Raw genomic sequence first — 18951 nt, 5'->3', positions numbered from 1 at the left:
TTGAACCCAGGAGGTGGAGATTGCAGTGAGCTGAGATAGCGCCACTGCACTCCAGCCTAGGTGACAGAGCGAGACTCCGTCTAGAAAGAAAGAGACAGAGAGAGAGACAAAGAGAGAGAGAGAGAGAGAGAGAACTAACTTTGTTTTACAGACCTGAATTCTGAACCCCAAAATTCATACTCACTACAAGTGTTTGTTGAATGAATGAATGAATGAATGAATGTGAGTAGGGAGGTTCTGCTGTAGCAAGCTCTTGGTGGAGCAGTCTCGGCTGCTCTCCAAGGAAAATGGTAATTACGAAAAACAGCATCTACTTTTTAGTCCTTTCTTGGCCACTTATTATCTGTGGTTCCTTGAGTAGGTTACAAATTTCTTGGAACTTCAGTTTTCTGGTTTATAAAGTGGGGATAATGATACCTGATCTGCCCTCCTTACAATGTTATCATGAGGATCAAATAAGATAACATATGTGAAGGTACTTTATATGAGATTATAATAAGGGCATGGGAATCACTCCTATCTTGTGGTCCAAGAAGCAAGAGAAAAGTAAATGAACTCAAGGATCAGAGTTCCATGGTACCCCTCTTGTCAACCAAACTGTTTTTCTAGAACTGGCAAGGAACAGCAACATTTTCCCTGGAACCACATCACATCAGTGTTAACTGGCGGATATCAATGATCACACTCTCAACATCAGCAAAGAACACTTCATCAGGAAGAAATTCTCAGGGCATGAAGCAGATTTATTTTCATTGTGAAATTGTCTGCCTGCTATGTGACAACAAGCTAAGCTCGGGGTGACTATTCCTGTAAAACACGTCCTGCGCTTAGCGCTGCTATTATGGGGTGGACAGACACGGCAAAGAATCAATTAAAACTCTGACACATTAAATGGAGCTCCAAGACCTGTTTCACAGGTTTCCCCGAAGGAAAATAATCATGTTACATTACACTTTGGAAGCCGATTGAGGCAAGATTTCTAAGACAAGTTCTGAGGTTTCCAAGGCAGACTTTAGCTTTTCTAAATCATTTTTTAAGTGCTATGTAAAGGATTACAGCATTCGATTCTCCAGTAGTCCAACTGCATCATGGGGGAGCAAGAGGGATTATCCTGTGGGCATCCTCTGGAAAACTGTAAGTTCCTTTCAAAAACTGCATTTAAAGAAATGATGAAAATATTACAGTGCTTACATTTATGCCCATTTTGAAGTGAAAGTCAACATTAAGGAAGGAAAATCGGAGGAATATTATATTAAAATTGAAATTCCTTTCTATGTTTATAACACGGCTCTAATACAAAAAGAGGCAGCCATTGCATAGGAACTCCCTTTTAGGAAAAATTCTGGAATTTCAGGAAGTCTCACAAAAAGTGAACGAGAGGGCTAATGGTAGAATATGAATAATGTTTGTGGTTATCGTGGCTTAAACTACACTTCTATGACAGCAAGTGGGAACGATAATGATAAGAACAACGTGGTTTTGGCTCAGTCAGACATCCGTGTAAACCATCTCTTGCTCTCATTGCCTGAATAATTTCTCTCAACCTGAACAAATAGAAGATTTTGAAGTTCGGGCAGAAGGGCTGCCTACAAATGAGCTTTAGTGGAAATAAAGAATTGAACAAGACCAAAGGAAGTCAAGTGTCAGCAATGATCATTGTCCAGGGACCAGTGAGGCTTGCCAACACAATTGGCGTGTCAGGAAGTTATCTGGAGGACTCGGCTAAGCCCTAATCTTTCAGATTAATTCAGAAGCAAAGAACTAGAAAGAAAAGACAATGTGAGAGTAGAGTGTAGATGTCATAATTCCAAGTCATTTCACCAGGAGAGAGAGAGCCAGGCAGACAGAGAGAAAGAAAAGGAAACCTGGAATATATAGACAAGACTCGACCTGCCCATTCACATGTTCAGCTTTGGTTTAGAGCAGGACATTTTCAGAGGAAATGCTCTCATGGTGCAGGAATCCGTTCAGCTAGGAAAATAAAAATGTTTGACAATTCTGTTCAAGTAATCTGCCCTACATCTTTTCTTTTTAAGTGTAAGGAGTTGAGGAGGGGGTTGGAAACTGCCTTTTCAGCCAAGGGTACTACTCACTATAATTTTTTTAGAAAGACCTTTTGGTTCTTTTCTTGTTTAAGTTGCTATGTAAATCCTCAAAGACCCCTCTACTGCTTGGAAAAATACTTTTTTGCACAATAATATGTACTTGTGTTTGTTAATGCTTTCTTAATCTTTTTAGAATGGAAGCTTTGTAGGCTATTGATGGGGGCTCAGAAAATGCCAGGACCTTGGAGTCTTGGAGTCCTGCCAAGGTCCTTGGGGCTACAAAGAGGAAGGGTGTTGAGCCAGGTCCATGCGCTGCCCTGCACTCTTCCCTTCCCTCAAACACACACTCCAACCACACTGATCTTTCATTTGTGACTTCATATTGGGGTTGGGGGGAAGGGGGGGCGGGGAATATTTCCACAACTTACAGCAAACAAAAACATTAAATATCATTAAAATATTCAATCTTCTCATTGACAGAGGGGAATTTAACTTCCCAGAGATTTACAATAAGTTCATCAAAGGCAAGCCAGCAAGAGAAGCCAGGTCTAAGGGGAACTAGTTCTACCATACCTTTTTCCTTCCCCTTTGTTCAAAGGAGTTGGCAAGGTCTTTTCTGCCTTACCTACCCCTACCCACACTTAGCTCTTCTCATATTCAAAGCCTTACATACACCATATCTTCCCTAAGGATAAAGCTGTCTGTAACCCATCCAATCCCACAAACATTTATTGAGCACCTTTGTACAGCCGTGTGCCAGATGCTGGAGATTCACAGATGACACAGTCCTTGCCCTTGGGTACTTATACAGCCTGTTATAATTAAAGACGTCGTATCATTGTGCTTTGACAAAAATTGTCTTGAATATACTGTATTATTGGAACACAAGAGAAAGGAGGGGAAATGGTTTGATGGTTCTTCAAAATGTGAAACAGAATTACTGTGCAATCCCGTAACTCCATTTGCAGGTTTATACCCAAAAGGATTGAAGATCGGTATACATGGATATGCATACACCATTCACAATGGCCAAAAGGTAGAAACAACCCAATGTCCATGAATGGATGAATGGATAAACAAGTTGTGTGATATATCCATACAACAGAATATTACTCAGCCATAAAAAGGAATAAAGTTCTCATAAATGTGACCATGTGGATGAACCTTGAAAACATTATGTTAAGTGAAAGAAGCCAGACAAAAGGTCAAATATTATTATTATTCCATGTATATGAAATATCCAGAATAGGCAAATCCATAGAGACAGAAAGCAGATTGGTGGTTGCCAAGGGCTAAGGGAGTAGAGAATGTGGAGTGACTGCTTCATGGTACAGGGTTTCCTTCTGGGGTGGTGAAAGTGCTCTGCAACTAGATAGTAGTATCAGTTGCACAACATTGTAAATGTACTAAACGTCACAAATTGCTTGTTTAAGTGGTTAATTCTATGTTATTGAATTTCACCTTAATTTTAAAAAGAGAAAGAAAGAAAAAGAGGAAGTAGAGGATGTGTGTCCAGGTGTGGTGGCTCATACCTGTAATCTCAGCACTCTGAGAGGCTGAGGCAAGCAGATCACTTGAGGCCAGGAGTTCAAGATCAGCCTGGCCAACATGGTGAAACCCCATCTCTACCAAAAATCCAAAAATTAGCTGGGTTCGATGGCATGCGCCTATAGTCCCAGCTACTCAGGAGGCTAAGGCACCAGAATCACTTGAACCTGGAGGCGGAGGCTGCAATGAGCTGAGATCACAGGATTACACTCCAGCCTGAGCGACAGAGGGAAATTCTGTCTCAAAAAAAGAAAAAAAAAAGGATGTGAAAAAACCAGAAAATAAGCTTACCAGATCAACTGACGATCAGCTCTTGCAAGCCTGGAATGTCTTTGGACTTTATTTATTCTAGGAGAAGTGGGAGAGCTAGTAAGGATTTTTAAGCAGGAACATGACTAGATCAGGTCTATATTTTACACTGAAAATTTTTAGTGGAGGCTGACAACAGCAGGGAGGTTCCTGGACCCAGGGAAACGACATGTGAAGTCTGCCAGCCAGTGAATGATCATAAAGTATGTACCAGAATATGAAATACCTGCCTGATCATGTTTCAGTTAAGTCGTTGTAACGATCTTTCACAAAATTCAAATTCAGAAATATTAACTGGGATGAGAAATACGAGTCACAACTCTTTTCAAATTGATTTTTAAAATACCATAAGCCCATCTTTTCGCACATCCTACCAGCTTTGGCATCCCACAGAGCTTTTAAAGTAAAATTAACCCACTTCATCTTCCTCCAAAGATTACTCATAAAAGACCTGTCTTTGAACAAATACTTCACCAAGTAAGCCTGTTTTTTATTAGAGCAAAAGGCAGTCCAAAAATAGGTTTAGAAAAAGAGCTATGATCCACGATTAATACACTTATTTTTCTTAGTCTCAATTTTAGTCACTTCAGCATGTCCAAAACGACTGCACACTAACCTTTTGTTTTTTTTGGAGACGGAGTCTCGTTCTTGTCGTCCAGGCTGTCGTGCAGTGGCGCCATCTTGGCTCACTGCAACCTCGGCCTCCCAGGTTCAAGCGATTCTCCTGCCTCAGCCTCCCGAGTGCCTCAGCCTCCCGAGTAGCTGGGATTACAGGCGCAAGCTTCTACGCTCAGCCAATTTTTTTTTTTTTTTTTTTTTTTTTAGTAGAGACGTGGTTTCACCACGTTGGTCAGGCTGGTCTCGAACTCCTGACCTCAGGCGATCCACCCGCCTCGGCCTCCCAAAGTGCTGGGATTACAGGGGTGAGCTACCGCGCCCGGCCACACTAACTTTTTAAGAGAGCCAAGAGTTCGATCGGTAGCCTGAGCGGAGAGTGGACCCCAGAGATCCCTGAGCAGCCCCCACCGCTGCCTCCGGCGCTAGTTACCATCACACCCCGGGAGGAGCCGCAGCTGCCGCAGCCGGCCCCAGTCACCATCGCGGCAACCTTCAGCAGCAAGGCCGAGACCTAGCAGCCGCCCGCCGTCCCCGCCCTCAGCGCGGTGACACAACACCAGGCACTATGGGCAGCGGCGTAGGAAGCGGTGGCCCAGGCGGCTTCACATCAGCGGCACCTGCCGGCGGGGACAAGCAGGTCACCGCAACTAAGGTTTTGGAAACAGTAAAATGGTTCAACATAAGGAACGGATATGGTTTCATACAGGAATGACATTAAGGAAGATATATTTGTACCCCAGACTGCCAAAAAGAAGAATAAACCCCAGGAGGTACCTTCGCAGTGTAGGAGATGGAGAGACTGTGGAGTCTGATGTTGTTGAAGGAGAAAAGGGTGCGGAGGCAGCACGTATTATAGGTCCTGGTGGTGTTCCAGTTCAAGCCAGTAAATATGCAACAGACCGTAACTCTTATAGATGCTATCCACGTCATAGGGGTCCTCCACCCAATTACCAGCAAAATTACAAGAAAAGTGAGAGTTGGGGAAAGAACGAGGGATAGGAGAGTGCCCCCGAAGGCCAGGCCCTACCACGCTGGCCCTACCGCAGGCGAAGGTTCCCACCTTCCTACATGCGGAGACCCTATGGGCGTGGGCCACGGCATTCCAACCCTCCTGTGCAGGGAGAAGTGATGGAGAATGCTGACAACCAGGGTGCGGTAGAACAAGGTAGATCGATGCGGCAGAGTATGTATCAGGGACATAGACCACGATTCTGCAGGGGCCCTCCTTGCCAAAGACAGCCTAGAGAGGACAGCAATGAAGAGGATAAAGAAAATCAAAGAGGTGAGACCCAAGGTCAGCAGCCACCACAACGTCGGTACCGCCGCAACTTCAATTACAGATGCAGACGCCCAGAAAACCCTAAACGGACCGGGCGTGGTGGCTCACGCCTGTAATCCCAGCACTTTGGGAGGCCAAGGTGGGTGGATGACCTGGGGTCAGCAATTCGAGACCAGCCTGGCCAATATGGTGAAACCCCGTCTCTACTAAAAATACAAAAATTAGCCAGGCGTGGTGACAGGCCCCTGTATGTAGTTCCAGCTACTCTCAAGGCTGAGGTAGGAGAATCGCCTGAACTCGGGAGGTAGAGGTTGCAGTGAGCAGAGGTCGCGCCATCGCATTCCTGCCTGGGGGACAAGAGCGAGGATCTGTCTCAAAAGAAAAAGAAAAAGAAAAACAGAAAAGAAAAGAAAACCCTAAACCACAAGATGGCAAAGAGACAAAAGCTGCCGATCCACCAGCTGAGAATTCGTCAGCTCCCGAGGCTGAGCAGGGCGGAGTTGAGTAAATGCCGACTTACCATCTCTACCATCACCTAGTTTAGTCATCCAACAAGAAGAAATATCAAATTCCAGCAATAAGAAATGAACAAAAGATTGCAGCTGAAGACCTTAAGTGCTTGCTTTTTGCCCGTTGACCAGATAAATAGAACTATCTGTATTATCTAAGCAGCATGGGGTTTTTATTATTTTTACCTAAAGATGTCTCTTTTTGGTCATAACAAATGTGTGGTGTTTTTTTTTAAGCCGGTTTTTTTTCTCAATACGCCTTTAAAGGTTTTTAAATTGTTTCCTGTCTGGTCAGGTTGAGATTTTTAATAACTTCATTTTTAATTTGTTTGTTTGTTTGTTTGTTTTTGAGACGGAGTCTCTCTGCGTCACCCAGGCTGGAGTGCAGTGGCGGGATCTCGGCTCACTGCAAGCTCCGCCTCCCGGGTTCACGCCATTCTCCTGCCTCAGCCTCCGAGTAGCTGGGACTACAGGTGCCTGCCACCACGCCCGGCTAGTTTTTTGTATTTTTAGTAGAGATGGGGTTTCACCATGTTAGCCAGGATGGTCTCGATCTCCTGACCTCGTGATCCACCCGCCTCAGCCTCCCAAAGTGCTGGGATTACAGGCTTGAACCACCGTGCCCGGCCTCATTTTTAATTTGTAATAAAAGTTTACAACTTGATGTTTTCAAAAAAGTCAACAAACTGCAAGCACCTGTTAATAAAGGTCTTAACTAATAATAATAAAGAGCCAATGGGATTACTTTGTACAGAGAAAAAAAATCTGAATGAAACCAGAATGAAAATCTAATCTGTTCCATACTTCCTGAAGTAGCAAATTCAATGGAACTGACCAGAACCATACAGAATCTATCAAATCAAACTTTAAAGGGGATTCCAAAAAATCTCCATCTTGTAGTTAATGTATCTGCCAGCTAGCTTCCATTAGTCTTTTGAGAATGGCCAACTGTACTGACAGAAAACCCAGGACAGAGGGGTTTCCTGGACTTTCAGTGCTAAGATCGGAACATTTGGGTACCCAGTTTCACTCCCACCAAAATCCCTTCTAAAATTCTTAGACATAAGACTCATTTCATTTGGAAAGTAAAAATTAACAGCAGAAATGAAGAGGAAAGAGGGAAACTCAGGCATTCTTTGGTATCCATAATGTGGAACAAAATACATTCCAAGAGGTAGAACACGTTTCAATTGAGTTCTCATACTCACAACTCCAAACCTGTGTCCCATTACAGTAATGTGGCTTTCACGCAGAATGCAAGGGATTTTTTTTTAACCTCCAAATCAATCACTTGGCAAATGTCTAGTGAGGTCCTACCATGTGCCAGACTGAGGATCAAGTGTTGGGATCCAGAGATGAAAATGTACGAGCCTGGCCTGGGGAGATGCTCGCAGGCTAGAGGCCAAGCAGAGCGGATATACTGGGTAACAACCATATCTCACATGATGTAATTAATATAAGTAGAGCTCCCAGCTTCTAGGAGCCTGACCATGCATTATCTCTCATTCTCAAAACTACACCTGAAGGTAGGTGTTATTATCCTCATTTTAAAGATTAAAAATAAAACCAAAACTGAAGCCCAAAGAGGTTATAGAACTTGCCCAAGACCCCCCAGCTAATAGTGACAGCAAATGGGTGTAAACCAAGATTTTGAGCAAGAACCAACTGATTCCAACAGCTCTGCCTTTTCTGCTATTCCCATGACCCTTTTGGCATGATCAGGGTTAATAAGATCAAGGCCATCCAGATTTCTGACCTTAGCCCAGCTTGTCTTAGCCCTTCATCAGAGAGCACCCTATCTATACCCTGAGCTGACAGCAAAATTGCCAGGTTCTCAACATTCATGCTATGGTAGGGGCAGGATGGGGGTGGGAAAAGCTAGATATTATTGAGGTTTAACTAGTGGACACTTGAAAACTGCTGTTAGGGGTTGGATTGAGATGACATCTACAGAAGAAAACGTTGGAGAAAAGCTTCATGACATTGGATTTGGCAATGGTTTCTTGGATAAGACATAAAAGGCACAGGCAACAAAAGCCAAAATAGACAAATTGGGCTTTGTCAAAATGAAAAACTTTTGTGCATTGAAAGACACTCACAACAGAGTAAAAAGGCAACTCAGACAATGGGATAAAATATCTGCAAATCACATATCTGATAAAGCATTAATATCCAGAATTTATAGAGAACTCATAAAACTCAACAACAACAACAAAACAACCCAATTCAAAAATAGGCAAAGTGCTAGAATAGACGTTTCTCCAAAGAAGATATATCAATAGCCAATAAGGACATGAAATGCTGCTAAACATTACTAATTATTAGGAAAATACAAACCAAAATCACAATGAGATATCACTTCACACCCATTAGAATGGATATTGTTTTAAACCCAGAAAATGACATGTTAGGAAAAGGATGTGGAGAAATGAGAACCCCTGTGCATTGCTGGTGGGAATGCAAAATGATGCAGGTGCAATGGAACATAGTACAGCACTCCCTCAAGGAATTAAAAACAGAATTGCCATATGATCCAACAATTCCCCTTTTGGCTATATTCCCAAAAGAATTGAAAGAAGAAAGATATATTGATACAACATGTTCATAGCAGCACCATTCACAATACCCAAAAAATAGAAGCAACCCGAGTGCCTATTAACAGATGAATAAATAAAGAAAACATGCTATATTCATAAATGGAATAGTATTCAGCCTTAAAAGAGAAGGAAATTCTGACACGTGCTTCAACATGGATGAACCTTGAAAACATGCTAAGTGAAATAAGGCAGTCGCAAAAGGACAAATATTATATGATTCCACTTATGTGAGTAGTCAAGTTCATGGAGACAGAAACTAGAATGGTGGTTGCCTAGGGTTGATGGAAGTTGGGGAATGAGGAAATGTTGTTTAATGGGTACAGAATTTTAGTTTGGGATGATAAAGTTCTGGAGATGGGTAGTGGTTAGTGGTGATGGTGGCACCACAAAGTGAATGAACTCAATGCCATTGGACTATAACTTACAAATGGTTACACTAGTAAATGTTATGTTATGAATATTTGACCACAATAAAATAAAGAAAGATGGGCCAGACATGGTGGCTCGCACCTATAATCCCAGTGCTTTGGGAGGCTGAGGCAGGATAAATGCTTGAGGCCAGAGTTCAAGACCAGCTTGAGCAACATAGTGAGATGCCCATCTCTACAAAAAATAAATAAATAAGAAAAGATGGTATGCAGAGCATATGCATCCAGTAACTGTAAATCCCTACCCCCAACACATTCCATTTCATATGCTTTTAAAAAATCTATTAGATGACGCATTGTTGTTTAATAGGTATATAGTTTCAGTTTTGCAAGATGAAAGTTCTGTGGATGGTTATTGGTGATGGTTGCACAACAATGTGAAAGTACTTGACATTATTAAACCATACACTTAAGTGCTTAAGGTGGTAAACTTCATACTACATGTATTTTACCAATTAAAAAATGTTTTAATTCATTAGAAGTCTAGAAAGCAAGAACGATTGCTACCAACCCACCGGAAATGATGAGGAGTTTCTGAATGATAGAGAACAGATAGGAATGGACTGAAGGAGAAACAGGAATAAAGGAGCCTTTGCTGGATATACAAGAATTCCTGCTGCGAAAAAGGATCAAGGAGGAGGAGGAGTGATTTTCCGGGAAATTAACTGGGGCACAGTCTCTGACAGTGGTTCTCAGACTTGAATGGGCATCAGTATCACCTGAAGGGATGGTTAAAGCACAGATTGCTGTGCCTCAGCCCGGAGTTTCTGATCCAGCTGGTCTGTGGTGGAGCCTGAGAATTTGCATTTCTAATAAGTTCCCTGGTGGTGCTGATGCAGCTGATTCGGAGACCAAGATTTGAGAACCACTTTGAGAAGCTGCTGGACCTGCAACCCTTCTTTCTCCTTCATGTGCCATGAGAGACAGAGAGCAGCATCTCTCCCAGGTGGAAGTGCTGAGTATAGATACGGAGGTCCCAGGTTCCTAGAAAATTCAAGGGGTAGAAGACAAGGAATCCTCATACCAGAGAACAACTACCAACACGCAGCCTGTCGTCCCCCATGATGACGGGAGGCAGTTACTTGGACCATATCTACAATAATCATAAGCTTAACAGAGATTTCTAAAGTCAAAGAAGAGTAGGCAGCCAGGAGTAGCCAAATATTTAAGGAAAGTCAACATCAGAGAAGAGCACCAATATCAAGAAAGAAAAATTAACACACAAGGAAGTAGAATTAAGATGATTAAATATGTACAACTAATACTTTCAGACTCTAGAGGCACACATATACACACACATACAAGGAAGAAGGAGGAGGAGGAGAAGGAAAAGGAAAAGAGGCTGTTATACACACACACGGATTTGAATTTTTTTAGACATAACATATATATATACATGCACTAACATTAACAACACAGCTCAGTGAATGTTTGTTTATACTCTATATACCCTTGACATGACCATCCCAATCAAGATAAAGAATATATCCAGCCCTCCCAAAGGCTTTTTTCCCAATTAAAAACTGCTGAAGATAAACACTATTTTGCCTTTCCTCACCATTTATCTGTTTTGCCTGTTTTTGAATCTCGTATAAGTGAAATCAGAGATCACACACACTTTCATGTCTAGCTTCTTTTGCTCATCTGTGAGATCGGTCCTCTTTATTGTGCATAGAAGGAGTTTGTCCTTTTTCATTGATATGTAGTATTCCATTGATGAGCATATCACAGTTTATCTTTTGTCTCTACTGTTAATGGATATTTGCATTGTTTCCAGTTTGGCTCTTATAAATGATGCAGCTAAGAATGTTCAAATACATGTCTTTTGCCAAACATTAGAACTCATTTGTCTTGGGTATTTGTCATGTGACATTGTTTGGACATAAGATTTATTTTTGCTAAACTTTAGTAAATGCTGTCCAATAATTGACCAAAATGGCTGTATCCATCATTAAGGCATAAGGATCCCCGTTTGTTCTATATATTGCCAACACTAGATATTATAATGCTTTTAATGACAAGTAACGGGGGAGATATTATGTGCTTTTAAATTGCTTAGCCTACTGTATAATGATATTGAACACTTTTTCATTTGCTTATTAACTATTTGGATGTCCTCCTCTGTGAAGTAATCTTTACAGTTTTTGGCCTATTTTTGAATTAGATGGTATTCCTAATGATTTGTAAGAGTTTTTTATATATTCTGATTATGAGTCCTCTGTCGGATATATGTGTATTGCTAATAGCCCTTATCAGTCTGTGGCTTGCCTTTTCACTCTGTTAATTGTGCCTTTTGATGAATGGAAGTTATTCATTTTACTTATCTATTTTTATTGATATGTAGTAGTTGTACATGTTCTGAGGGTATATATGATATTTTCATACCTGCACACAATGTGATATGATCAAACCAGTGTAATTAGGATACCCATCACGTCAAATATTTATCTTTCCTTCCCGTTGGGAACATTACAATTCTTCTAGCTATTCTGAAAACTACACAAGAAACTACTGTTAACTATAATTTCCCTACGTACTATCAAATACTAGAACTTATTCATTCTCTTTAACTATAAGAGGTTATTCATTTTATTTTATTTTATAATTTTTATGTATGTATTTATTTATTTATTGAGACAGGGTCTCGCTCTGTTACCCAAGCTGCGGTGCAGTGGCACAATCTCTGCTCACTGCAACCTCTGCCCCCGGCTCAAGCAATTCTCATTCTTCAGCCTCCCAAGTAGCCAGGATTACAGGCGTGCACCACCATGCCTGGCTCATTTTTCTCTTTTTAGTAGAGACAGGGTTTTGCAATGTTGGCCAGGCTGGTCTTGAACTCCTGGCCTTAAGTTATCCACTCACCTTGGCCTCCCAAAGTGCTGGAATTACAGGCGTGTGCCACCACACCCAGCCAGAAGTTATCCATTTTAATGAAGTCCAACTTATCAAGCTTTTCCTTCATGACTTACACTTTTTTGTATCCTATTTTTAAATCTTTGCTTACCTCAAGATCATGAGGATATCCTGTTATGTCGCCCTTTAGAATCTTCATTATTTTATCCCTTTTATGTCTATGTTTCATTACGACTTTTTGTGTATGGTATGAAAGATCTAGCTTTCTTCTTTCTTTTTTTATGGATATCCAGTTGACCCAGCACCATTTAGTGAAAAGCTGACACTTTCTCCACTGAGTTGCTGTAGAATATTTGTCATAAATCCAATGACCATTTATGGCTGGTATCGTTGCTGGACTCTCTATTCTATTTCCTTTGTCTACTCATTTATCCATGTACCAAACTATCTTAATTGCTATAGCTTTATAAGTTGTTATCAGATGTTAGAAGTCCCCTGTTCATCTTCTTCTATTGCCTTGGCTCTTCTAGGTCCTTTGCTTTCACATAAATTTTATTTATTTATTTATTTATTTATTGAGACAAGGTCTCACTCTGTCACCTATGCTGAAGTGCAATGGCGTGAACACAGCCCACTGCAGCCTCAATCTACTGGGCTCAAGGGATCCTCCTGCCTCAGCCTCCCATGTAGCTGGGACTACAGGTGTGTGCCACTATGGTTGGCTAATTTTTTGACTTTTTTTGTGTGTGGAAATGAGGTACTACTTTGTTGCCCAGGCTGATCTCAAACTCCTGGGCTCAAGAATCCTCCCACCTCAGCCTCCCAAAATGTTGGGATTACAGGAATGAGCCACTGCACACAGCTTCACATATATTAAAATAAACTTGTCAATTCCACTTTTTTTAAAAAAATTGCTGAAATTTTTACTGAGTTTGCATTAAAACTGCAGATCAATTTAAAGTAAATTAATATCTTGTCAATATTGTGTCTTCCAATCCATGAACATGATTTATCTCTCAATTTATTTTAGTCTTCTTTACTTTCTCTCAGCAATGTTTGATGGTTGTCAGTGTACTAGTCTTTGAAATCTTTCATTAGATTTATTCCTAAATATTTTGTGGCTTCTTGTATTGTAAATGGTATTTAAATGTAAATGGTATTTAAAATATTTTATTTTCTAGTTTTTTATTGCTAGTGTGTATAATACATGTACAAATGAATTTTGTATATTGACCTTGCATTCACTTCCTTTGCTAAATTTACTTATCAAATACTTTATAAATTTCACATTTTCTTCATATTAAAACATATAATCTGCAAATAAGTTTTATTTCTTCCTTTTCAAGAGTCATAACTTTTTAAAACCCAATTAAGTATAATGTATAAAAAACAAACTTCACCAATTTTAAGTATACAGCTAAAGGAGTTTTGTCAAAGGTGTACAGTCACGTAACCACCACAATCAAGCTATAGAAAATTTCTATCTCCCAAAAAGTTCTGCTAGTACCTTTCTGCAAAAATGACTAGAGAAAAAGTCATCTTGCTAGCCCCTTCCTGAACACAGAGGGAAAAGCTTGAGTTAATTAGCACAAGGTTGCAGAATATAGGTCAGCTAGGTTCTCCTGAAGAGGGAGGGTGGCAGGCCAAGATTCTCCATGAAGTTTTTTCCCAATCCTGGTTGCATACTAAAACCAATGGGAAGACTCTCTTAAAATACCACTCCCCGGGCCCAGCCCTTAGAGAGTCTGATTTACTTGATCTGTGATGGAGCCCAGGTATTGGGTATCTTTTAAAAGCCCCTCAAGATGATCCTCATGTGCAACCAAGGCTGAGAACTATTCGACTTTAGAGGAAGTTAATTTTTGCAGGTGGAGGGTAGCTTTTTTAAATGGCAAAAAGTCTGTAACAGCGAGGTGCAGTCGCTCACGCCTGTAATCCCAGCACTTTGGGAGACTGAGGTAGGAGGATCGCTTGAGCTCAGGGATTCAAGACCAGCCTGGGCAACATTGTGAAACCCCATTTCCAAAAAAAAAGAAGCATTTTTGTTTAATTATCTGGGTGTGGTGGTACACATGCCTGTAGTCCCAGCTACACAGGAAGCTGAAGCAGAAGGATCACTTGAGCCAGAGGGGTCAAGGTTGCAGTGAGCCATGATCATGCCACTGCACCCAGCCTGGGTGACAAAGTAAGACCCGATAAAAAATAATAAAAATAAACTGGCTGGTCAAGGTGGCTTACACCTGTAATCCCAGCACGTTGGGAGGCCGAGGTGGGCGGATCACTTGAGGCCAGGACGCCAGGATTTCGAGACCAGCCTGGACAACACAGCAAAACCCCATCTCTACTAAAAATAGAAAAATTAGCCAGCTGTAGTGGTGCATGCCTGTAGTCCCAGCTACTCGGGAGGCAGAGGTAGGAGGATCACTTGAATCAGAGAGGCAAAGGTTGCAGGGAGCCAAGATCATGCCACTGCGCTCCATCCTGGGAAACAGAGCAAGACTCCATCTCAAAAACAAACTAAAACCAAAACCAAAACACTATATAACTGTCATAAAAGGAAATTACTCAAAAGGAAAAGAATCAGTAATGATCCTATCAGTCTTGCACAGCAAATATTCCCAAGGCTTTGTCCACATGCAGACATATTTTTACACAATTGTATTCATGTGGCAATGCAACTTAGCTTTTACTTTTTCAGTTACCATTTATTATAAACTTCTTGTTTATATCCCTACACAGGGAGGCAGTTTAGGGTCATGATTCTTAGTGTAGGCTTTGGAGTTAGACAAGCCTAGGTTAAAATCTCAGATATTTCACATATGAGTAGTGAGTCTTGAGCCAGCTCCTTAATGTATCTGAACTTCAGAGACTCCAGCTGTGAGATAGGAATAATAGTACTTCCTTCATAAGTTCATTCTGAAGATGAATGTTTATAAAGGCACAGCAGCAAAACAACTGGCACTCTTCGGGCTTTCAATGAATGGCAGCTGGGTTGGTTGGTTTGTTAGTTTTTTTGAGACAGGATCCCACTCTGCTTCCTAGTCTGGAGTGCAGTGGTGCGATCATAGCTCACTGTAGCCTTGACTTCCTGGGCTCAAGTGATCCTCCCATCTTTGTCTCCTGAGTAGCTGGGACCACAGGTGCACACCATCAGGCGCAGCTAACATTTTCATTTTTTGTAGAAACAAGAGTTTCTTTATGTTACCCAAGCTGGTCTTGAACTCCTGGGCTCAAGCAATCCTCCCACCTCAGCCTTCCAAAGTGCTGAGATTACAGGTGTAAGCCACCGTGCCCAGCAGCAGTTGTTATTGTCATTGGACCAAGTAGTTATCCACTGAAAAAAGCGTTCTTGTACCAGGTGGTACGCGACTATCAAGCCAGGGAGGTCACTGCAAACAGACCAAGGGGTTGAAAGAGGAAGGAAAGAATCTCATTCATGCTCAGCAACTGGGACTCAGGGACACTCAGGAAGAGACTTGCAGAAGGCCGCATACACTGTGTGTGTGTTTGTGCGTGTGTGTACACATTTGTGTAAGCTCTAAAGATCTGGGAGTCTAGGCATGTATGGGGTGGAGTTACCACATTTGAGCATAATTCTGGAAAAGGAGAATTCCAGAGGGTCCCCACGTCACCTGTTTCAATGGCCACACAACATAGCAACAAGAGCCATAAAGAATGAAATGCAGAGCCCAGTTAAAGATATTCTCTTATTTTCTCTCCTTGAGTCTTCAAAGGAGCCCTTGGGAAATATGCCTGGAGGGCCAAGACTTATCAGGAGGTCAGACTCTGAAGACGAAAGAAAAGCATTCTTGTACCAGGTGGTATGCAACTATCAAACCATTTAATCTGACTGTTTAAAAAAATGATATAGGCTGCGTGCAGTGGCTTCTGCCTGTAATCCCAGCACTTTGGGAGGCCAAGGCAGGCAGATCACAAGGTCAGGAGATGGAGACCATCCTGGCTAACACAGTGAAACCCTGTCTCTGCTAAAAATACAAAAAATAAGCCGGGTGTGGTGGCACACGCCTGTAGTCCCAGCTACTTGGGAGGCTGAGGCAGGGGAATCGCTTCAACCTGCGAGGTGGAAGTTGCAGTGAGCCAAGATCGCACCACTGCACTCCAGCCTGGGCAACAAAGAGAGACTCCGTCTCAAAAAAGAAAAAAAAAACTACATATATATATATATATATAAATTTATAGAGAAGCACTATTCCAGGCACTTTAATGGACACAATTAAATAATTTAATCCTCACAACAATCCTATAAAATAAGTACTGCTATTATCCCCATTTTACACGTAAGGAAACTGAGGCTAAGTAAACTTGTCCAAGGTGATACAATAAATGGTAGAATCAGAACTGAAAACCCACAGATCATGTTCTTAATCACTATTGTACCCCAAGCAGGTGAAGTGGGACATATTAATTATATTATAATTAATGTTGAATGGTCTTCATGAAGATACCATGTCATAATTTGCTCAACCATTCCCTTTTGATTTAGTATTTTCCACTTTTAACTTTAATAAACATCTCACGCATGTGGCTTTTCACTTGTGTTGAATTATCTCCTTAGGATGGTTTCCTGTGAGTGGCATTCCTTGGTCTGAGGGGATAAATCACTTTATAGTTGTTGTTACATGTGGTTGTAGTGTTTTCCAAACAGGCTGCAGTTTACAATGCCACTAGCAGGTACGTGTATACTACTTTCACCACCACTTTGAGCAGTGTGGGTGGAATTATTTGTATAAATAAATATACATTTATAAAAATATTTGTTTAGTGAAATAGCTACCAGGTTGGAAATGTGCAGCATCAGGAGTGCCAGCTTTTGCTGTGCTTCCGGGAGGTCCTCTTTATTTGAGGCCTCTTTATTCAGAGCATCAGCTCACCTGAATCTCGGCCATCATCCTCCATCAGGCCAGGCCCTGGACTTCCAAACTGTCTGAAACTTTTGAGAGGTGAGGGGCCTACACTTTTGGCCTTTGGTGTATAGCCTGCACTTAATGCCACAAGACATTGGCTAGGATTTCTTTTCCACTTGACCAGATGGCTTTCCTGCAGCGAACTGTAATGATTTAGAAGCCTAGATAGCTGCCCTCCTGGTCCAGGGTAGGTCCTGAGAGTTTAGCATATTCCCAGGTGTGGTTAATGCTGATGGTCTGTCGTTCCCACTTTGAGTAACAAGAACCTAAGACACCTTTATTCCTTAGAAAAATCAGACAGCGAATAAAGTCCAGAAAGTCCCCGTTATAACTCACTAATTCCAGTTCTGCCACTGACAGGCTTTAGGAACTTCGTCCAGTCATACCCTCTTTAAGTCTCGGTTTCCTCACCTGTAAAATGAAGAGATAAGACTAGATGCTCCCTGAGTCCCTTCTGTGATTTTCATTTCCTTCTTGGAATTCGTTAGCCCATTCATATTAGTTCTACGTAATATTCATTCCACAAATAAAAGGATGAACACAAGCACCCTTGTAAGCACTGGGAGTACCAGGATGAGCAAGCTAGACCTAGTCCTTGCTTTTGTGGAAATTCAAGTCTAGTGAGAAAGACAGCTAAATCAGAGTTGGAATATAGTTTGGTAAGTATTTTGGTAGAAAAACCTCAGGATGCGAGGAAGCAAATGAAAACAGATCTCACTCAGACCAGTGGGAATCAGAGAAGGCTTCCCAAAGGGATCGTTCCTAAGCTGACACCCCAAGGAGGAGAGGTGTGATGAAGGCAAAGTTGGGCAAAGGAAGTGGGACATGTTGCAGACAGAGAGAACCTTACCGAAACTGGGATGCAATAGTTTCAAACTCAAGGCCGGGTGTGGTAGCTCACGCCTGTAATCCTAGCACTTTGGGAGGCTGAGGCAGGCAGATCACCTGAGGTAGGGAGTTCGAAACTAGCCTGGGCAACATGGTGATACCTCATCTCCACAAAAAAATACAAAAAAATTAGCTGGGTATGGGGGCGCACACCTGTGGTCCCAGCTACTTGGGAGGCTGAGGTGGGAGGATTGCTCGAGCCTGGGAGGTGGAGATTGCAGTGAGCCCTGATTCCACCACTGCACTCCAGCTTGGGTGACAGAGTGAGACCCTGCCTTAAAAAAAAAAAAAAAGAAGTTTTGAATTCAGAACTTCCCCCTCTGACTGCAACTCTTTACCCCAACCTTTCTCCAGGGTTCTTCTCTTCTTTTGTTGATTCATTGTTCTCTCCATTCCATGCACTAAGTAGAGGGTCTACATGTCACACACTCTCCTACGGAGCAGGGAGAGACTATCAAGGTGAGTAACGCCAGGCCTCATGCTTAAAAAGACATGTCAGCTGGCAATTCCCATACAATGTGATAACTCTAATAACACAGGTGGTACTGGGTGTGGGTGTAGAGGGCGTGTGTGCAAGTGCACTCAGGAAAAAGCACTTAGGAAAATAACTGAAACTGTGTGGGCAGGATAAACAGGACTTTAGACTCTTTGCTAGGATGGAAGAGGACTGGCTTTTGCTTAGTGACATTGTAGCCTTCTGTGGACGCACTTTGTGGCTCACCATCCCCGTACTTTAACGTACGTGAATTTAACAAACCAGGCCACGGACAGTGCTATAACTGAACAGTAGAGGGCACAAAGAGACTGTGTGCTTGACACAAACTGTCCCATACTTGCCAATCCAAAAGGAAACACTGTCAAGAAGGCTCTGAAAGAAAGATGAGGAAAGAGTTGAAGCCCGGAGAGGGGAAGGATCACACAGCTGATCCCCAGCACAGCAAGCATGTTCCGC

General features: G+C 41.9%; 1 protein-coding gene and 1 pseudogene across 1 annotated transcript in view; both read left to right on the top strand.

Annotated features, from left to right (window-relative positions):
• The first annotated feature begins 1014 nt into the window (after window positions 1–1014).
• The window catches only part of PTPN3 (protein tyrosine phosphatase, non-receptor type 3), a 160566-nt gene continuing 142629 nt past the window's right edge, over window positions 1015–18951 (top strand). The window contains exon 1 of the mRNA XM_011966378.1: window positions 1015–1134. Within this exon, the coding sequence (XP_011821768.1) occupies window positions 1089–1134 (46 nt within the window). The 5' untranslated portion in view covers window positions 1015–1088. The remainder of the gene's footprint in view (window positions 1135–18951) is intronic.
• Window positions 1396–6307, top strand: LOC105529292 (annotated as a pseudogene).

The sequence above is a fragment of the Mandrillus leucophaeus genome, unplaced genomic scaffold, assembly GCF_000951045.1.
Source record: "Mandrillus leucophaeus isolate KB7577 unplaced genomic scaffold, Mleu.le_1.0 Scaffold76, whole genome shotgun sequence".
Taxonomy (NCBI): Eukaryota; Metazoa; Chordata; class Mammalia; order Primates; family Cercopithecidae; genus Mandrillus; species Mandrillus leucophaeus.
This window is presented reverse-complemented; position numbering and strand designations above follow the sequence as displayed.